Source organism: Chionomys nivalis, chromosome 24, assembly GCF_950005125.1.
Source record: "Chionomys nivalis chromosome 24, mChiNiv1.1, whole genome shotgun sequence".
In the NCBI taxonomy this organism is placed as follows: Eukaryota; Metazoa; Chordata; class Mammalia; order Rodentia; family Cricetidae; genus Chionomys; species Chionomys nivalis.
In genome coordinates, this window is record NC_080109.1 from 41486161 (window position 1) to 41506833 (window position 20673).

Here is a 20673-nt window from a genome sequence, read left to right on the forward strand (position 1 = left end):
CTGACAGCGCCAGCACAGCTCAGTGCCCCACCCTCATACACTTTACTCTGTGAGCCCTCAGAAATGCTGTCAGGAAAATCCTTGTTAATTAAGCTCTCAGTGCCACATTTCCTGCCACCTAACACCAGAGCATGAGTTGGAAAGACCTGCCCTTCCTCAGCCCTTCTCCCTCCTACTGACAAATTTATCGGAACAAGTGATAAATCCACACAGGTAACTACTGTTAACAAACCCCACATACTATGTTAGGGTTCATTTCACTGTAAAGGCTACAGTGCGAGGAGTTTCTTAATAACCTTTTGTGGTAGCAAATACACAACACAGAATTTGCCTCTACCTTTAGAAGTAAAATGTGTGACGTACTCATTATTAAGCAATCTCCTGAATTCTCACTTTATGAAACAAACTCTATAACCATTGAACAATGTATTTTTTAATATTTATTTATTTATTTATTATGTATACAATATTCTGTCTGTGTGCATGCCTGCAGGCCAGAAGAGGGCACCAGATCCCACTACAGATGGTTGTGAGCCACCATGTGGTTGCTGGGAATTGAACTCAGGACCTTTGGAAGAGCAGGCAATGCTCTTAATCTCTGAGCCATCTCTCCAGTCCCCTGAACAATGTATTTTTAAGCATAATAGAAAACTATTTTTCAAAATCTGTTTTCACATAATTTTCTGTTTTTTCTAATCTAAAAATTCTAATTTATCAGCATATTACTATACCAAATAACCAGAAAATGTTCATTTTCATCTTCATATCAAACTATATTATTTACTCAAAATTTTAGATATATAAACATCTACATATATATGTATGTGTGTGTGTATATATATATTCTGTAAGGGGCAGAAATATAACTTAGAAACTGATTCCTTTAAATCAATTTGACATCCACAAAACTATGTTATCTTATCAAAATGTTGTTACATTTCTAAATACCACAAATTAATATTCAAACTGAAAAGCTTTACCAAGTCTTTACTTGAGGGAAGGAATGAGAAAACGAGAAAAAGAAATGCCTAGCTAACTGGCTGTCTAATTGTACGCATTATAGCTTTTTTCTGTATCATCCTGAACGGGAAGACTTCTGTATAATGAAATCCATCCAATCTGATAATTCTGTACTGTAGACATACACTGACATCACACTGTACCCTACTAATTATATAATTATGTGTTCATTTCAAATGCATCCAAAGAAAAGAGTAATCCAGCATATACTGAGCCATCAGTTCATTAGAATTTCATTTTACAAATATTTTGAACATCTTTAATCAACTCGGTCCTGTTTCATCTCTCTTTAGGCTAATTCTCCATTACACGCACATTTATCCCGTCTTCTCTAGCTTTCAGTTGCTTCCTTGGTCTAATTCCTAGTCACAGAATTGATCTGTTTCTTGATGTTCAATTTAAAGTACAAGACAAGATGAGAACCAGAGGCTTCAAGAGCCTCCTGCAAAGGAAGTCTTGACTGGGGCCGGCACGATGACGGAACACTCGCAGCAGAGGACTGGGCTCCGTCCCTAGCAATGCGCAACAGCAGAACTGAGCCTGGAAGTGCAGCTTCTAATCTAGCCACTTGGGAGTCTGAGGCAGGAGGACAGGAGGATTGAAAGTTCAAGGTCTGCCTGGGCAAAGTGAATTTCAGGCCAGCCTGAGCAGCTTAGCGAGCCCATCAAAATGAAGAATGAGAAGACATCAGAGTCGCTCAGTAGGTAAAGCTCTTGTCCAGCACGTGTGAGGCTCTAGTTCACTCCTCAGTAGCACAAATACACAAAACGACACAACCTCACTTATTATTTAACTTTCTGTGCCTACATGTCCTCATTTGCAAATTAAGAACAAAGAAGTCTAGACTCTCTAACTGTGTATGTGATACCCAGCAGGTAGTAACTTAATGAATGAAAGAATTAAGTTTTTCAGCATTGCTGGAGCAGTATAAGCCAAAGATTCAGCACACTAGCTAGCACACTAAGAGATCACATTAAAACACAGTGTGTCCTATTTCTCATACCCTAAACATTTTGGTTTTATTTTCAAAAGGAGTCTGTGGTATTAGTTTAGCCTTGCTGTGTCTTCAGTGCCTTCTCTCGCAGTCTCGCCTTCTGTCTACGGTTTGGGAGCCCCACTCCTCACTACCTTCGTTTTTCTAGCGAGATAACCAATCTTTGCACTCTTTGCTCACAAAGCACAGAAAGCCCTATCCAACCACTCTGGCTTGAGTTTCCCTCCTCCTCTTGGATCCTATCTTCATTTACTTCGTGTCATCTACTGCTGTGTGAGCTTTTGACGAACTTTGTAGATTCTATTCCACCTTTTACTCTGCTATCCCCTAGCTGCCCCCAAACAAACAGATGCACACTGCATTCCATACGAGCTGGGTGGCGCAGACAGGTGAGGGCGCTCTACGCTCTACACTGACGATCCGCCTCTTTTCATGCTTTCGCAGCAGGCACCCACGGCTCAGAGTCTCTGCAGTGCTCTTACAGGTCCTACAAGGCTCTAAAGGCGGGCTTGAGCATATATGAACAAAAGAATGCATGAACAGGTGTCACTCAAATACTAAGGGCTACTTATTTCCTGTGTCTTTTGTGTTTCCATAACTCAGTGATCCACGTGAGACATCGGAGCGGTTCTCTGCTGGACTGCGCCCAGTGTCCCTTAACTAACGTTTACTGCTCGGTGATTTCCGATAACTGGTATTTTCATAACGTTATGTTCAAAACACATGACTTTCTACGGCATAAGTGATACTATCAATATATGTAAAACACCAAATATAATTTTAAAATATTCTTACCTAATCCTTTTTGTCCTGGATTCTTTGCAAAATTAAAAGTAAACTGGTAAAAATCCTTAAATCGTCCTGGTTCTTTCAATTCTTGTTCCATCTTGGGTATTTGGGCCTTTAGTTTTTCTATGCTGTCACATCTACATTATAAAATTAAGTTTGTAAATGGTTAACTTTTCACTATAAATTAAAAAAACTTAAGTTAATTATTTCTATGAGGACTGGCATTTGTTTCCTAGAACTTATTTTTAAAAATCAGATATATGGGATTTCATCTTTTTACATATATTAAGAATGCAGTCTCCCTTAGTCACAGGGGATGTAAGTCCCTCACTGATCCCTGAAACCCTGGTGAGCACCATGCTCAGGTATATGAGGCTTCTTCTTGCACATATATAGCTATATACAAAGTGTAATTTATAAATGAGACAAATGAGACATTAGTGGGAACTAATAATGAAATAATTGTGTGGTAATGAAGATGATACGCATGTATTCTCTATCTACATAAAAGGAAGAGCCTCTCTGCACATCTTAATTGTTAGCATCACTGTTCCTGCACTGCTGGACCATTGTGAGATAAAGGACAGCCACCTGCACACAGGACTGGGGTAGCAATCGGTAACTGAGCAAACCACTAAGTGACTACCGGACAAGCAGCACACAGAGGCTATGCAGCACACAGAGGGTATGCTGGACAAAGGGACAGTTATTCCTCAGGCAGGACAGTGGGGCTGTTTAAAATCTTACTGCTCTATTCACAATGATGTCCAACTTAAAACTTAGGATTTTTTTTTTCTGGAAACTTTCAACTAATAATTTGAGAACACAATCAACTTTGAGTCACTAAAACATCAAAAAAGTCACAGGTGAAAGGTGACTCTTGTCTAGAGTTAGCTTAACGAAGACAACGGATGATGACATGGTAGAATTACTACTTTTCAAAGAAACTGGCTGGTCCTTTTATATATATCCATTCACCAAACTCAATACACTGACTTAAAGACTACACTTCTGCCTCAGTGAATAGATAAGAATGTACACAATTGGCCAGGTGGTGGTGGCACGCGCCTTTAATTCCAGCACTTGGGAGGTAGAGGCAGGCAGATTGCTGTGAGTTCGAGGCCAGCCTGGTCTACAAAGAGAGTTCTAGGACAAGCTCCAAAGTTATACAGAGAAACCCTGTCTTGAAAAACAAAACAACAACAACAACAAAAGAACATGCCCAATCAGTCCCACAGCCCCTGCTCTCACTGTGGAGCACAGCCAGCAACCGCAGTTAGTCATGGGTTTAGCTTCCAAACGACTACAACAAGGTCTCTTGCTAAGGAAGCGCTCTTCTTGAAAACTTGCTTTTCATAAATCTTAGCTAAAGCCTGTACTGCCTTCAACCAAATCATTTAAAGCAGGACTGGGGTGTTCTCTCTGTTTACAAAATTGTCAACGAGCTAAAAAGGTCTATGCACTACATTAGTTTCCTCATAACGATGGCCTTAGGATGGAAATGTCTCATTTCTTAAAGATTCTGCAAACAAATCAACCCATTCTCTCCTCTAAACATTTCTGCTTTTTATCTTCCTTCTATATTCTCTATAACACTTCATATTTTATATTAACAGGTCACATTTTATATTGTATTCTCCATAAACAGTGATACTGCTTTTCTATAAGTTTTAGTGACATTGTCATAGAGAAGCCCAGCAGGCTTGAGCTGGGTTGGTTTGGCTACAAGACAGAGTTCTGGCACATTATTAATTTATTGCCTCTTTGTATTATGCCCCCTTCTCTGCCCTGCTTTATAGTGGTCAGCCACAAACCATTGGGCATTTTTTTTTCTTGCCAGCTCACCCAATGTCAGGGTCAACTGACAGGGCTAAAAGGCCAGGGGAGGAAGGGAAATTTTTACCCAGGTTGCTGTCAGTAGAGGGAAATGGTTTCAGTGTGGGAAAGGCCCCAGCCCCGTCTACCAGTGGTGACAACTCTGACAGAAACCCACCCACTGGCCTCCAACACTTCCACCCTGCATGGGTTCGTTTTAAGTAGGTACCCTGCCCCTGCAGCCTGCCTCTCCCCTAGGGACTGAATTCCACCTGGCTGGTTCACTTCATGCAGCCCCAGGGGTGCCAATAGCTATTCCCACCTCTTTACACCCTAGGGTTTTCTTTTACACTTTCTGGGGTCAAATTACTGGTGAGGCGTTATCCAGACTGGGCCCAGTTTTCCAGTGCCCCTATGACTCAGTAAGTGGAGTCTTGATTTTAGTCCTGACTGGAATATCACCTGGTTTTATCACCTGTTATGAGTCAGTAAACACTTTCCTCACAGAAGAGGTAGGCAAAGCAGTTATTGAGACGAAGCCATGCCTGGTTAATACGAGCTTCTTTGTTTTGTTGTATTTTAGAGACAGGATCTCACACTCACAGTGCAGCCCAAGCTGGCCTTGAGCTACTATGTGGCTGAGGACAACCTGAATCCTGATTGCATCTGCCTCTTGAGGTCTGGGGCTTCCTGGGCTGCCCACCGTGCCCAGCTTTCAGACCTTGACCTATGACTTTTCAATCTACCTGTTAAACACATTCAGCTAAACCAGCCAGTAAAGCACTAAATAGAGCAAAAAGCATTTAATATCCATTAGTTTTTAATTTCTATATTTTACCAGCTCAGAGCACATGGCCTCAAATTAGGAAATAATGTACTTGTTCATTCACCTTGCTATAAATATTAATGTCAGATAACTGGAATCTTAGTGACTCTCTCCTGGGAGCACATGACTAAAGGACAGTGCAGTTATAGGAGGCTACAAAATTATACACGTATTTGGCAGCCCCAGAAGATACCAGGGAAACAACATACTGACTCAAGACTGTTTGAAGTCTAGTAAAAACTTAAATTTCCATTTAAAAACAGATGAAAAGCACTGAGCGCCATCATCCTCATGGCTAGGGCCTCATCCCCCATGGAGGGCATATACTCACCCTAACTCTGCCATGCCATCCATGAACTCCCGTTTGGAGAACTCGCACTGTGTGGCTGCCCTGAACTTCCATGCGATGATCAACACACTAATGCTGGCTGGATCGAGGGCCAGATCATCACAGAACTGCTGTATGCCATCGATTCCAATTTTATTTTCATCTTGAGGATCTTTAAAAATACCAATACAATAGAAAATTAGTGCCATACTTATAATGTTATAGTCATACCAAAAAAAGATACTGCTTTACTTTCTATTTTAAAAGAAATCACAATATACCAAAGATATAAAGCAATATTATTTTTATAGATGTTTCCCCATATAATAATCAAAGTGTATAAGGAAATGTAAAAGTATCAGACATTTAATTTTTAAAAATCTCCCTTATGTGTGGCACAGGCTCGGAGCCACACACCTTTAGTCCCAGTACTATGGAGGCAGAAGCAGGGAGATTTCTGTGATTTCAAGGCCATCCTGGTCTACACAGTGAGTTCCAGAATATTCAGAGTTACATAATGATATCTGTCTAAAACACACACACACACAAACCCAGCTCACTTATTCATGTGAAAATGTGAAATATACACAAATAAAATCAGACATGCTTATACAAGGACAAGGGATTTTAGGTCAAAACACCCATACTTTATTTAATCGGGCATTCAAAATTAACAATATTAAATTAGAAAACTTTTTTTTAAATGAAACTCATTTTAGTACAATCATTTAAATTCTAGTAAAACTAAAGATACAATTCAATCTTAATCATGACAGTATAAGTTTCATGTTTACAACAGGAAAATCGTAAAGTTTTTTTTTTAAAGACATATAAAAAAGAAAGAGATTCCCCTACACTGCTACCAAATGCGATCGGCTAAACTCTAGCAGTCATGACAATGCACATCAGGCTGAGTGTGTGGTCCAGTGAGAGCACCTGCCTGGCCTGCATGATGGCAAAGCCCTGGATTTAATTACTAAAATAAATTAAAAAAATAGAAAAATAAAGCAAGACTTTGGAACATAAATTATGTGTATAATAGATTTCCATTTGTGGAAAAGTTTGAAAATACCTCTATATATGCCTGCATAAACAAGACATGCATGTATTCATACTAGGCTATTAAATATAGGCTATCCTCAGAAGAATAAGGGAAAGTTAACTTTTTCCAACCTTTTCTTTTTCCTTTTTTTTCTTTTGCTTTTCCCCCTTTTGGAGATGATCTTACAATTTAGGCCAGACAAACCTTGAACTCTCAATCTGACTGCCTCTGCCTCTGACATATATGTCCAACTATTCAAGTTTTTAAAAGTATGTGTTATGTTACAAAAAGTTATTATGCAGACTTTCTTAAAAGCTGGCTCAGCAAGTTTTACAAACACAAGGTTAGAAAAAACTGCCCCTAACCTTCCATTCTCAGACTCCGTGATGGGGTCAGGCCAGGAGGAGATGAAGAGCAAAGGAGAGTCATTTCTAGTATCTTCCTAGTCCCGGGCTCTGTCGGAGCTCCACTGCACACGCTCCAGGCTGTGGAGCTGCCATCTCAGAACAAGCCTTTATCTCGGGAGAATTTGCTCAAAACATTTAACATATGACACTCACCTTTGTATCTATTGTAAAGTTGTTCTAACTTCTTCCTGTCCAATGATCCTTTGACACTCTCCCGTATATAAAGTTCTGGATTTTGAAAAAAATTATCTGTTGCAACATCTAACTTCCAGTCATTTTGAGAAAGACAACTCACAGCAGTTTTTTCACTAGATTGTGTGAAGATCATAAACTGACGAACTTTATCCTTCTGCGATGATTTCAACTTGTTCTACGAGAACCAGAAAACAAACTGAAACTGTGTAAAATCACACATCACTACACATTTCAATGTAGCTAAGTCATCGCCATTAGGAAAGTTTTTTTTTTTTTCACAAAGCATGAAAGCATTTTTTTAGGACTTACTGTGATGTCATTAATCAGCACGACAATTTAAAAGTATCAGAAGCACAAGGTGTGGCATAGTTCTGGAAAAGTAGCTGGTGTTGACAGAACAAGAGTACTCAGCCTCCTTTTCTAAGAGGACACACAGACAGAGACAAACCCCCATGGGAAGGAGAGAACCAACGCTCAGTCCAGCACTACCTGCCTGAGTGTGTACTATTTTCACCAAATGGAGGAAACAGCCTACATTTCTCTTACATGGTGTTTAGAAACTATAGAATTCTTACTAGGATCTCCTCAAATAAGAAGAAATCTATACCACTTAGATACTTCTTTTAAAGGGGTTCTTTTAATTATAGTGTGTGTGCGCACGCACACATACTTATGGGCACACACACATGTCAAGACGCTAATGTGGAGGGCAGAAGACAATTTGCAGGAGTTGCTTCTCCCTTCCCCCATATATGTCCTAGGGATAGAAGTCAGGCCGCAGACTTGGCGGCAGGCAGTACCTTTGCCAGCTGAGCCATCTGGCTGGTCCCTGAGACACTTCTCACTAAGAGCATCTTCTGTTTCCCTACAAGGAATCATCTCTTTTTCTTTGCTTGTGCCTAAGAGGCCTCAAGTTTTCACTTGCCCTACACTGACAAGGATTCACTTCTCTGACTTAAACCCAAATAATGAGACAGGGCCACCAGGCTCTCCACTGTCTCCTGCTGTCAAAGACTGCTCTCCCCCCGCACTCAAGCCAGCTTCCTGGGCAAGGCCCACTGCACTCTTCCTCCTTTCAAGTCCCAATTCTGTTTTCTCAGCAAAATACTTGGGCTCCTCTAACGCTACCATGTACACAGAGGGTCAGACACATTAAAGATACAGTGTTGTCTTTTAAGCAACACCACTAAGATCCCCTAAAGCTCTGACCTGACCCAGACTAACATTCCCCAAACCCAACCTCTGACTGAACCCGGAGCAAACCTGGCTAAGTTCTTTGTTCACAAAGCTCACCCAGTTGTGTAGGAGAGATGAGGGAACAACAAAAGTAGCCTTGCAACCTCTTGTGCTGGTAAATTTTCTAGGAACCTCCCTGCTTGGTGGATATTTAAGAAGCTTTTGAGAATCTCGGAGGGACTATCAAAGATATTATTATCACTATCACAGAGAAAATAAGGCTGCGAAAATCAAGTATAAAAACAAACCCTCTTTCTTGGAACACGAAATACGCTTATGCCAAAGAGCCTCCTCATCTGCCATTCTCTCCTCTCTTGGCAAAGGTCAATGTTTGAAGTTACAGATGACAACCTCAGCCACTATCCTCCACTCAAACAGAAATTGTAAAATATAACAGCTTCCCTTCACTGATAACCCTACCCTTAGATACCACCCAAAGTATAGCTCAGTGGTTCTCAACCTGTAGGTCACGACCCCTTTGACAAATCTCTAGCTCCGAAAATTTTACATTACAATTCATAACAGTAGCAAAATTACAGTTACGAAGTAGCAACAAAATAATTTTCTGATGGGGTCAGCACAACATGAAGAAGTGTACTAAAGGGCCGCAGGCTGAGAACCACTGCCTTAGCCTGTCACGTGAGATGCACCTCTCAAAGATCCAGAATTATTCCTATCCTTGAAATGTATTATTCAATGGCAATCCCAATGAAATGACCAAAAAGGAAATAATTTAAATTCCTGAAAGTTAATCAACTAAAAGGAAACAAGAAACCCATTTTTGTTTCAACCTTGGAAATGATTCTGAAGCACAGCATACTTTCTCCCTTGAACCATAGGTATGACATACTCATACCCTTTAAAGTGGCTGAGTGTCGCTGTGATCAACACCGCCACTGCATAATGTCGAAAGTGAACCTGGAAACTACTTTTGAATTAACCCTGATTGACTTCTTGACTAGCTCCTCTACTCCTTACCCCCATTCTTCTAGAGTTGGAGGTGGCAAGACAGTCTGCCTTATCTGGGATTTTAACCTAACAGTATTGAGCCCAGTACACTGTTCCTTGCTGAAGACGGAAACTTAAAAGCACAGCTTAAACTACTCCTACAAGCCAAGACTCGTTTTCCTGCATTAGAGACTTCCTGACAGAAAGCTAGATACTGGAAGTCAGCGAGGGGAAATAAATAACTGTCTAGTCCAACTAAGCAACAACATTACATGAACTACTTAATTCATGTCATATCACTTGGTTTTAAATGCAGTAACTATTTTGTCTGGGTCAATTATAAACTTTTAGTCTGTGGGGAAACACTTTCTTCAAAAGCAACTAGTTGCCCATTTGTAACCTCATAAACGACTGGGCAGCACCTGGCAAAGGCCTGATAGAGGGAGGCAAAGAGCTGGCGATGCTGCGCTATGTGGCGCCCGGTCCCTGCCTGCTCCTGCAGTGTCTGATAAGCACCTGCACCTCTGGGATGGGCTGTCACCTTCCTCTCAGCTCTGCACCTAGAGCATGCACTCATTTCCCTCCAGGACGGTCTGCAGAACACGGGGCTCTCCTAGGCAAACTGCATTGGCCCTATGCTCAAGCTGGTTAGAACCCTAACATGCCTATCCCCCTTTCCCAGGCCACACAGGTGGTATTGGGCAAGGTGTCCCAATTCCAAGGGAGAGTGGCATCAAAAGTTGGTCAATGGTCTACAAGAGCTAGTTCCAGGACAGGCTCCAAAACCACAGAGAAACCCTGTCTCGAAAAACCAAAAAAAAAAAAAAAAAAAAAAAAAAAGGCGGTCAATCTCAGGAGTAGGGTCACTAGATTAAGCAGAGCTTTACTGAGAAGCAGGAGAAAAGAGGATGGATTAAAATAAAAAACTGAAGAGGAAGAAAAAGCAGATTTTTCTTTCTTAAAGTTGGTTTCTGGAGACAGGGTTTCTCTGTAGCCCTGGCTGTTCTGGAACTCATTCTACAAACCAAGCTGGCCTCAAACTCAAAGCCCCCCTGCCTCTGCCTCCTGAGCGCTGGGGTTAAAGGCACAACGCCTGGGTGTAGGTTTTCTATTTAAAAGCTAATGGAGACCTTTCTCCATGAGATGGCCTCCAAGACTTGGCAGTAATTTCCTTTACTACATTTTAAAAACGACTACAACAGAGTGGCTGGGAAATGGGATTAAGGAGTACAACCTTCAAACCTCACATGTTACAGTCACTTAGACATGACCGAGTTTTCAAGAAAGTCAAGAGTGGTAAGCATGCAAGGACATACAATACTCAGGCTGTGTTAGAAAGAAAGAGAGGGAGAAAGAGAGGGGAAAGAAAGAAGTTTCATAATCTAAACAACAAAACTCATCTATTTTCTTTACAAAATAAAAAAAAAATGCCTAAACTGTGAACACATGCCCCCTTTTTTTTTTTTTTTTTGAGACAGGGTGTCTCCGTAGCTTTTGGTTCCTGTCCTGGAACTAGCTCCTGTAGACCAGGCTGGCCTCGAACTCACAGAGATCCACCTGCCTCTGCCTCCCAAGTGCTGGGATTAAAGGCGTGCGCCACCACCTGCCCAGCAACACATGCCTCTTTGTACTTAAATCTTCCCTCCTATTTTAGCTCAATAAATTCAAATATTAAGTTAAAAAAAAAAAACTTTCCCAGAAGGTGGTGTGTCTCAGTAGTCAAAGTACATACTGTAAGTTTAATTTCCAGAACCAAAATAAGTAGTTTATCTGAAAAACCTCAAATATAGTGTTTTGGATCTAGCCAAGCACATTTGACCACTGAACTAACAAAACAGTGACTAGATTAGCAGATCACAGCAAAACTTAATAATGACAGGAAAGTCTTCCTATTGTGTTCCCTAAGAAAAACCATGTATATGGAAAATGACCTCCTGCCAACTAATGCCTCAAATTTTCAAAACAGAAGTAACTTTACTGAGGAGGTAGTACTTGTGGAAGAAGAAAGCGATTCGTTCATTTATTTTCACCCACAAGTCCATCTTCTTACCTTACCCCTAAGCTTCAACTTCAATCTCAACTCGAGAAAGACACTCAGGTCCACAGTTTCAAAGAAATTCCTTTTTTAAAGGTGAGTCTGAGCGTTTTCCTGCAGGCGTGCATGCTCAAGTGCCCACAGAAGGTGGAGGGGAAGGGCATCAGATCTGCTGGAACAGACCGCGGTGAGCTGTCATGTAGTAGTACCTAATCTCTGACATCCTGAGCCGCCACTCCAGCTCTGGAATTATCTCTTGAAATGCAATTCTAGTTAGCTGATACCTAGTTCACAAAAGGCGATGTTTCAAAATATCAGCATGTCTTACTGAGGCCAGATACAATGGCACAGGAGGCAGGTCTACCATGAGTTCAGGCCAGCCTGGTCTACATAGCGAGTCTCAGGCCAGCCAGAGCTAGTTAGTGAGACTTTGACTTGAAATAAAACAACCTTAACGGTCATGTGTCACTTTCATTAAAAGCTCTATGTATAGTAGATGCCACTGAGATGGCTCAGCCTGTAGAGACACTTGCCACCAAGTCTGATGACCCAAGTTCAGTCCCCAAGACCCAGATGAGTAGAGAGAGAACTCCCACAAGTTGTTCCAGCTCCCAAAGGTGCACTTCAGCACATATGCACCCCACACATGAATACACAAATGTCATACTTTTTTTTTTTTTTTTTGATTTTTCGAGACAGGGTTTCTCCGTAGCTTTTTGGTTCCTGTCCTGGAACTACCTCTTCTAGACCAGGCTGGCCTCGAACTCACAGAGATCCGCCTGCCTCTGCCTCCCCAGTGCTGGGATTAAAGGCATGCGCCACCACCGCCCGGCTGTCATACCTTTTTTTAAAGCTGTGTGGCTAATGTGATTAGCATTTTTAAATTCCTATGAGATTTGTAAGAGCTAGCTTTAGTCTAGCAAACTACGTATTCTCATGGAAGACCGAGTCTGCTATAGACACAGTCCAATGTTACCCGTACCCAACCACTCAACCGGCCTTCCCACAGATCACAGGTCAAGAGCGCAGGAAAAGTCAATTCCATGAGGTGACCCTGCTGCAACAGGGTCACTTTCACCTCGGGACAAAGTTCTACTCCAGGGAAGTCAGGCTAGGAGAAGAGTAAACTGCCCACGTCTTTCCTTTGGTTGCAAAGGCACACAGTTTGTCAAAACTGAAGCATCTCCTCTCAGATCTACCTGGCAAGATATTCATTCCACCCATAGAAAACTAATCTCTGCTGCAGCAAACAAAGTTTTCAGTTCTAGGCAATTAACTTGGATTAATTTAACTTTAACTTGTACATAGTAAGGATTCTTATAGGTCCATAAATTAAGCAAGAATAATGGAGGGGGGACAAAACAAAATTATTTAAAAGGCAAATGAAAAATAATGATCATAATTTAAAAACTAACAGCTTGTACTTATTTAAGCTACTGCTGTGTGTCAGACCTTACACTAGCCAATTTTTCTTTTCTTTTTTGAGAGGGCAGAGGGTGGGGGAACCATGGAGAAGAAACAGGATCTCCCTTTGTGGCCACAGGCTAGCCTGAAACTTGAGAGATAGTCTTGCCTCAGCTGCCCAGGCTGGGTTTGGAGGCAACAGACCATCATGACTTACATACAACAACAGACCATCATGACTTACATACAACAGACCATCATGACTTACATACAACAACAGACCATCATGACTTACATACAACAACAGACCATCATGATTTACATACAACAACAGACCATCATGACTTACATATAACAGACCACCATGACTTACATACAACAACAGACCATCATGACTTACATACAACAACAGACCATCATGACTTACATATAACAACAGACCATCATGACTTACATATAACAGACCATCACGACTTACATATAACAACAGACCATCATGACTTACATATCACAACTCTGAAGAGAGGCCTCACTGGGCCCACCTTACAGGAAAGAAAAACAAGGCTCAGGGTAGGATCTACACTCACTCAAAAGAGCAAAGCCAGTACCCTTCAAAGAATGCAGTCTTTCCATTATTCTACACATATGGTCATGGGAAATGAAAACAAAGGTTACAAAAGTGCAGCCACTGACTCAGTAGAAAGTGCAGGGAAGGAGGCAGCATTCTTCATCTACTTTAACAGAACTGACTTTTCCCTTCTCAAGTCAAATATCAATATTCTAACTACAACCACCATTTAAACACTGGCTCCCCATCTAGTCCCCAGGCTAACACAGGGACTGGGATGGAACATCTATTTAGGGCTTTGCTGGGGGAGTAAAGGGATAGGTTATTTTTAAGACAAGTAATAAAACAAGACGAGAAGTATATCTATGGCTCCAGACAGTCTGTTTTAAACAGATGACAACATATAGTTTGAATGAAGAAAGAGAGACCTACAGCTACTGGGGGTCGTGGTCTCCTTCTCAGTGAAAACACTTGATGCAAAAAATATAAACAGGTTGTGGCCAGAGCAACTTCCACGACTAAGCCACAGCAATCACAACTCTCAGGATACTCTTTACATTCCAGTCTGCAGTGTACAATGATTATCAATGAGTTGTGAGCCCGTGCAGCTTATCACTCGTTCTCTGCACCATGAATAACAGTTTACATCATCCAAGAGGAGGCAGTGCCCTGCTATGCTGTGCAGTTACTATGCACAATGACACAATCAGAAAGTACATCTATGGGATTCAAAATGGCTCCAGAAAATGCTCCTCATGGGTTTGTTGTAGTTGTTGTTTGAGCAGGGCCTTCCTCATACTGTAGCCCAGGCTGGCCCAAGACCTCTCACCATTTAACATTGAGTAGCCTTGAATTCACAACAATCCTGTCCCGTCCTCTCCACTGCCAGCAGAGGCATGCCCAAACACACCTGATCCTCATGAATTCTCAACAAGTGTTCTACTCATAGACATTTGAACAATTTTCTCTTCATTACTCCTCAATTGCTAAGTTAGTTAAAAGATGCTTGTTGTTGAAAATGGAATAATGTCTTGATTTTCTACAAAAAGTGTTTGACTACTTAAAAGTTTTGCTAATTTCTAGTGTAATGTGGTAAGAAGACAGAAACAAGTTCTTTTAATTTTACTTTTGTTGGTCACTTTTCAATTAATTTTCGTTAGCTTATGACTTGACCATTGAACAAGCAGTCCTAACAGGTTGATCTCCCTAGCTTATGGCATTACTATCTAACAAGCAGTCCTAATAGATAACTTTGCTCTTCAAGCTGAGCGCAATGATTACTTCCCCAGCCACCTGAGAAGCCGAAACAGACCATCTGGGCCTAGAAGGTGGAGACCGGCCTGGGCAATCTCACCTCAAAAAGAAACAAATTGTTTTTCCCTTTTCATAAACATTTTTCTAAAACAACAAGAACCCAAAGAACTGTGAATTTTAAAAGCATCGCAGGTAACTACAATGGCTAGCATTCAAGAACCAACCTGTATTTGTTTCATAAAAAGTGGAATCTTTTTTTATGAATTTTAAGATTTCTTATCTACTCAAATTTTAAGCAATACACTAATAATGTAATAACTACTCTAAATGTGAGATAGGGACTGCTCACGTGTACTACACACAGCAAGGGATGACCTTGAACTTCCGAGCCTCTGGGATTACAGGCATGTGCCACCATGGCTAGCTCATATAATGGTGGGGTGAAACCTAGGGCTTTATTCAAGTACTCTACCAGTCCTCCAGCCCCTTGAGTGTTTATCAAAACTAAAACATACCAACCTAACAAGGGGACAGGTTGTGTGTACTTCAGCAACTGATCACTACCTCAGTGAGGGATTCAAAAGTATAATTGGATATAATTCTTTAGAAAATGACTATTTGAGTAAATCTCTTAAAAGTTTACAGTGCAGACCTGCAGTTTAATGTAGACATACATCTAGGCAAAACACCATTGGATAAACAACAAAAATAATAAATCATTAAAAATGTTTAAATCATAAAAGTAGTGAAAGATAGGGCTCTGGAGGTGCTTTATCTTGGCTGAGGGGTACAAACCTAAAGTAGCAAGGTAAATAAGTCATTTAACTACTCAATAATTTGTTTCTGTCCACACAGCAATTTAATCCTATTTTGAATTATTTCTCTTCATCATGGCTGACTCCACCATGGCCTCAACACCGCCTAGTGCTATTTATGCTTTTATTGTTGGGTTGTTAGCTTTGAGGTAGGGTCTTACAGTATAGCTCTGGTTGTCTTTGAACTCATTACATTGCCCAGGCTGGCTTTGACCCCCACTTGTGACGTCCTGCCTTAACCCCCTGCGTGCTGGGATTACAGGCACCACCATACCCAGAACCTTACATCCTGTACTTCAAAGAGATTTTCTTGGGTGGAAGGTGTAGTACCTTGGTAGAGTACTTGTCTACCATGTACAAGCCCCTGAGCTGGCAACCTAAGAGACCATACTAAAGACACTCAAATGAGTTCTGTTCTCTTACAACTTAAGAAAAACAAAACCCACACTCAGTTCATTTTATTTCTGATGTTTTACCCAAAGGGTTTTAAATTTAAATTACATATTTAATGTTTACATCAGACCATTTGATTTAACATAGAAGCAACTTAGTTGCATTCAATATAAGACACTAGCCAGAGATTCCATATCAGTAGTGAAATATTACTTGATTTTTCTTTTTTTAAAGGGAAAACTGAGGGCTGGAGTCAGGACCATGTCTGTAATCCCTGCTCTTTCCCATACTAGCTCTTCACTTTGCTCCAATCTCCAAGAACTACCAAGACAGTTGGCAGCTCTGCTGCCAGGAGGCGGCAATACTGCCTACTCCACAAGTAGGAGTAGAAATACACAGCTAGAAGCTGTTTTCTTCTCAGTAAGTCTCAATTTCGCCAGGCGATGGTGGCGCACACCTTTAATCCCAGCACTCGGGAGGCAGAGGCAGGCGGATCTCTGTGAGTTCGAGACCAGCCTGGTCTACAGAGCAAGTTCCAGCACAGGCTCCAAAGCCACAGAGAAACCCTGTCTCGAAAAACCAAAAAAAAAAAAAAAAAACAAAAAAAAAACTCAATTTCTTCTCTCCTCAAAGGCCAGTTTTCTGCATATAGCCATAGATGTATATACAAATCACCAAAACATCCAACAACTTAAAAAAAAACAACTTTTTTTTATTAACCCAAAAACAGCTAGAGGAAAATTCTGTATTAAACATTATATAGTGAAACAGAATTCAAAACTTTGTATACATTAACTACACAAGAAAAACTTTAGCCAGCTGGTGGTCCCAGCACTCAGGGAGGCAGAGGCAGGTGGATCTCTGTGAGTTCCAGGCTAGCCTGGTCTACAGAGAACTCCTGCCTCAAAAAACAAACAAAACAAAAAGAAAAAGAAAAAACTGTGAGAGTCTTGTAGGTAAAAGACTAAAAATACATTGTAACAGGATACCTGAGACAAAAAGAAACGCCATCATAGAAATATAAGTCTGGCTATCTTAACAAGTCCACCAAGGCAAAAGCCAAGCTCTCCCCCTCCACTGTGGTGGCCCCGCTGCCTGTCTCACAGCCCTTCTCCACCCTATTTCTGCGAGGTTTATTCTCGCGACTCCAGTTAGCCTAAGTTTTCTCTCCTCAGTGGGGCAGACACTATTTTGCTATTTTGTATCCCCACTTCCACCGCAAGGTATGCGTCTAATCATCAGCTGCCTTAGTGTCTTTTCCCCAGAACACTTAGCACCTTCGGAACAGTAGTGGGGAGATATATACAATGTTTCCTTCTTGACTTTCCCTAGATTTCTGTCTGGACTTTCCAGGTTTCTGTCATGGATGCAGATAAATCTCAAGGTTTAAACAGTATGAGGAATATAGCAGATACCTAACCAATGCCAAAAGCAGCCAGGCCCTCCTTTCCTTGAGGTTATACAGAAGATGCGCAACAAATTCCAAAGAACAACCCACAACGGATTCACATATTGCATTTTTAGGACCTGCAATCTGCAGGAAATATAATATACATTTCAAAGTCCATATACTTTAAAGTAATTAAAAACAGTAATTGACTACCCATTCATTTTAATTTTGCTACTTAACATATTTATAATACCTAATATCATCTAATCTCAAATGCAATTTTCAGCCACTTTTCTAGATTTCATTTCTAGTCGATTTTAAAACTTATCTACATGCACCACAAATACCAGGAAATAACAGCCTGGGAAAAAAACAGATACATTTTTGTAACCATCTTACAAACTTGAACCTCAAAACCCTGAGCCTCCATTTCTTCTTTTGTAAAGGGGAGGAGACAAGCCAGATGATTTCCTAAGACACTATAGGTCTAAAGTTTTATGGTCATTTATAAAAATCAAATAGGTCACACAATCTACATATATTTTGCACACTTAAAAAATCATTAGAATCATAAAGTTATTAAACTCAGCAGAACTTTAGAAGTTAAGGAACCCAGTCCTTCCCAATCTCAGAAGGAGAAACTCAGATGTTTTGAATACTTCTTAAAATACACTGGCCTATCAGGCCCTGCCTAGGTTTGCTCCCCAGCCCCGGGTTATTTTTGGTCCCTCTGAGTGTGAAAGACAGGTAACTTAATTTTTTTCCTTATAAAAACATTTTCAGATATTCCATCATTTATGTCTTTCATGTTGTAGAAATTAGCTGTGGTTCACCTACCAAAAACAAAACAAACAAAAAAAAAAAAAAACCACACCTAACAGCCTAAAACTGTACCAAGAAAAAACTATAAATTTATAATGAAAATACATTCACTGTTAGATTCTTAGGGGCCCGTGTTTACTTTCTAAACTAACATGATGATACCGAGACTGTCAGAGTTACCTAAAAATGAGTCAAGGCATAGAAAGTGCTTTAAGTTAAGGACATCTTATCACAACCAGTACGACTGCATGACTTATGGCTAAGTTCCAAAATGAGCCAATTTAATATTAACCAAAGGGACAGAAGGCTACAAGCCCAAACCCAAAATGAGCTCTCATCTAAACAGCAAGAATCCTACGTTCCCCATGAACACTGGCAGGTACTGGATTTGAGGGTAATCTGAAGGGTGCTGTCGGAGGAAGTTGCACACAGACAACGCCATGGTAAGTGTTCATTGGAGACCGGGAGACCCGCACGCACTTCCTTATGTCAGCCAGCTACAAGCACCTTAGTAAGAGAGTGGAAACTACGAGTTCAGGGGTGATGGCCAAGGCCTGTACAAAAAGAAACTGCAGACACTCTGTTGGGTCTTTGGACTTACACTCTAATCTCAATCCAAACACTTAACCTGTACTCTACAGGAAAGCCTTCTTATAAACACAAAGTTTTACGAACTTTGCACAGAAGAGAAATCTTGGATATGTAGGACCAAACCACACAATCAACACATGAGACCAAAGCAGCCGGAGGCTGGGGCCACATAAGTGTCACTGAGCGAAAACAACCCCCACAAACTGAAGACTGGGAGCACACACACACCCTCCTCCCCAAAGAGGACCTTCTGCTCTCCGGAGCAAAGGAACCCAATCACCTTTACAATTCACCCAGCAGCCTGCCCGGAACTCCAACAAGGTGTGACTGTATACTTCCAAACTGAAAAACAGTGTCCAGCAGCGCCAGGTACTTAATGACAAAGGAGTCGGCTCACTCCAGCGTCTTCCAGCTTCCGTGACTTTTTCTCACCCGAACAAAAACCAGGAGGGGAGCAACTTGACAAACTGTTTTTTAAGAATCACCAATGGTCCCTAACTGCTATAATAAAGCAATTACTCCTCCCACCCCAAGCAAATAGAGCGGGCGCTCGGAAGGCAGCAGGTCTCGGGTCCCCCGGCTGCACTTCCGTCCGCAGCCCGGAGCCTCCCCGTCCTCTCGCTGGGACCGAGCCTCTGCCGAGCCACCCCAACTCCCGGGCGCCCGGCGCCAGCGCGTCCGGACGGGGAAGGCCGACGCCGGCTCGCAAGGGCCGGCCGCACCGAGCGGCCCGGCCGGGACCAGGCAGTGCCGGGCCCGATGCCCAGGCGCCGCCCGGCCGCACAATGGGGCGCGGGCCGTCCCCCAACGCCTCCGCGCCCGGCGCCCGGCCCCGCTCCGGCGACTAGGCCCCGCCGCGCTCCGCTGCCCGGCCCTCGCGTAGCGGCGGCGCCGGGAAGGGACCGGCCGAGTCGGGCGCCGGGGGAGCAGTGGTAGCGGGGCGCGGGCGGGTCGGGGGCCCGGGCCGGGCGGCACGGCGCCGCGGTGCCTCACCATGTTGGTGTCCTCCGGACCTCTCCCCTCCTCCTCCGGCTCCGCAGCGAATGGACGGCGGCGGCGGCGGCGGCGCCTCTCACGGGCTCGCCGGGCTCCCGCTCATGCGCAGTGCGGCGGCCCGCGGAGCGGCCGGGCCGCGGGAGGCGGAGGGCGCGGGCCCCGGGGTGGGCGGCCTGGCCTGTCGGCATCCGTGGCGCGAGCGGCCGGGCGACCGGGTCGCCGGGGCTGAGGCCACGCGCCGAGACCCGCGCGGCGGGCGAGCGGGGTGCCGGTCGGCGCGTCGGCACCCGAGACGGCGGGGCCCTGCCTGCGCCCCCACTCAGGGCGCCCAGGTCACGGCCGCGTCCTGTCCACCGTGCGCTCCTAATAGCTCCACCTCGGAGTCCCCTGGTAAGTTTTGGGAAGAATCCGGGAGACTATTGCGCCTAGAGTCACTGTCATCATGGTGGACTGTCCAAGCTCGACCTAGCCTGGCTTCTGAGCTGCGGTTCAGAGGACGCGTGTGTGCAGCAAGGAGAAGGAAACACAGTGCTCCCTGCAGAGGAAGGAAATAAAACAGCAAGTACGGCACTTTAAAAGAAAAAGCTGTTGTAGATTGCCCAGGTTTGTGTATGTCACCCAACAGTACCATCCGCTTCTTCATCACCAACATGGGTCTCCCTTCCAACACCAGATCAGCCCTAGAAGTTAATACCCTTCCAAGTTCCTACTAAAGAACGGTTTTGTGACACTCCTCAAGGCTTCCCACTACTGCTTAGAGCTAACCACGTGTTGGGAGCTCCCAGAGCCCCGCAGAGGCAGAGCT

The 20673-nt window shown here is 42.8% G+C and overlaps 1 protein-coding gene across 1 annotated transcript in view; it reads right to left on the minus strand.

Annotated features, from left to right (window-relative positions):
- The window catches only part of Dcun1d1 (defective in cullin neddylation 1 domain containing 1), a 31650-nt gene extending 11645 nt beyond the window's left edge, over positions 1 to 20005 (minus strand). Inside the window, exons 1-4 of the mRNA XM_057757006.1 lie at positions 19866 to 20005; positions 7375 to 7591; positions 5776 to 5944; positions 2810 to 2940 (exon numbers count right to left, since the gene is read on the minus strand). Coding sequence (XP_057612989.1) covers positions 2810 to 2940; positions 5776 to 5944; positions 7375 to 7591; positions 19866 to 19868 — 520 coding nt within the window. The 5' untranslated portion in view covers positions 19869 to 20005. The remainder of the gene's footprint in view (positions 1 to 2809; positions 2941 to 5775; positions 5945 to 7374; positions 7592 to 19865) is intronic.
- Positions 20006 to 20673: the final 668 nt, after the last annotated feature.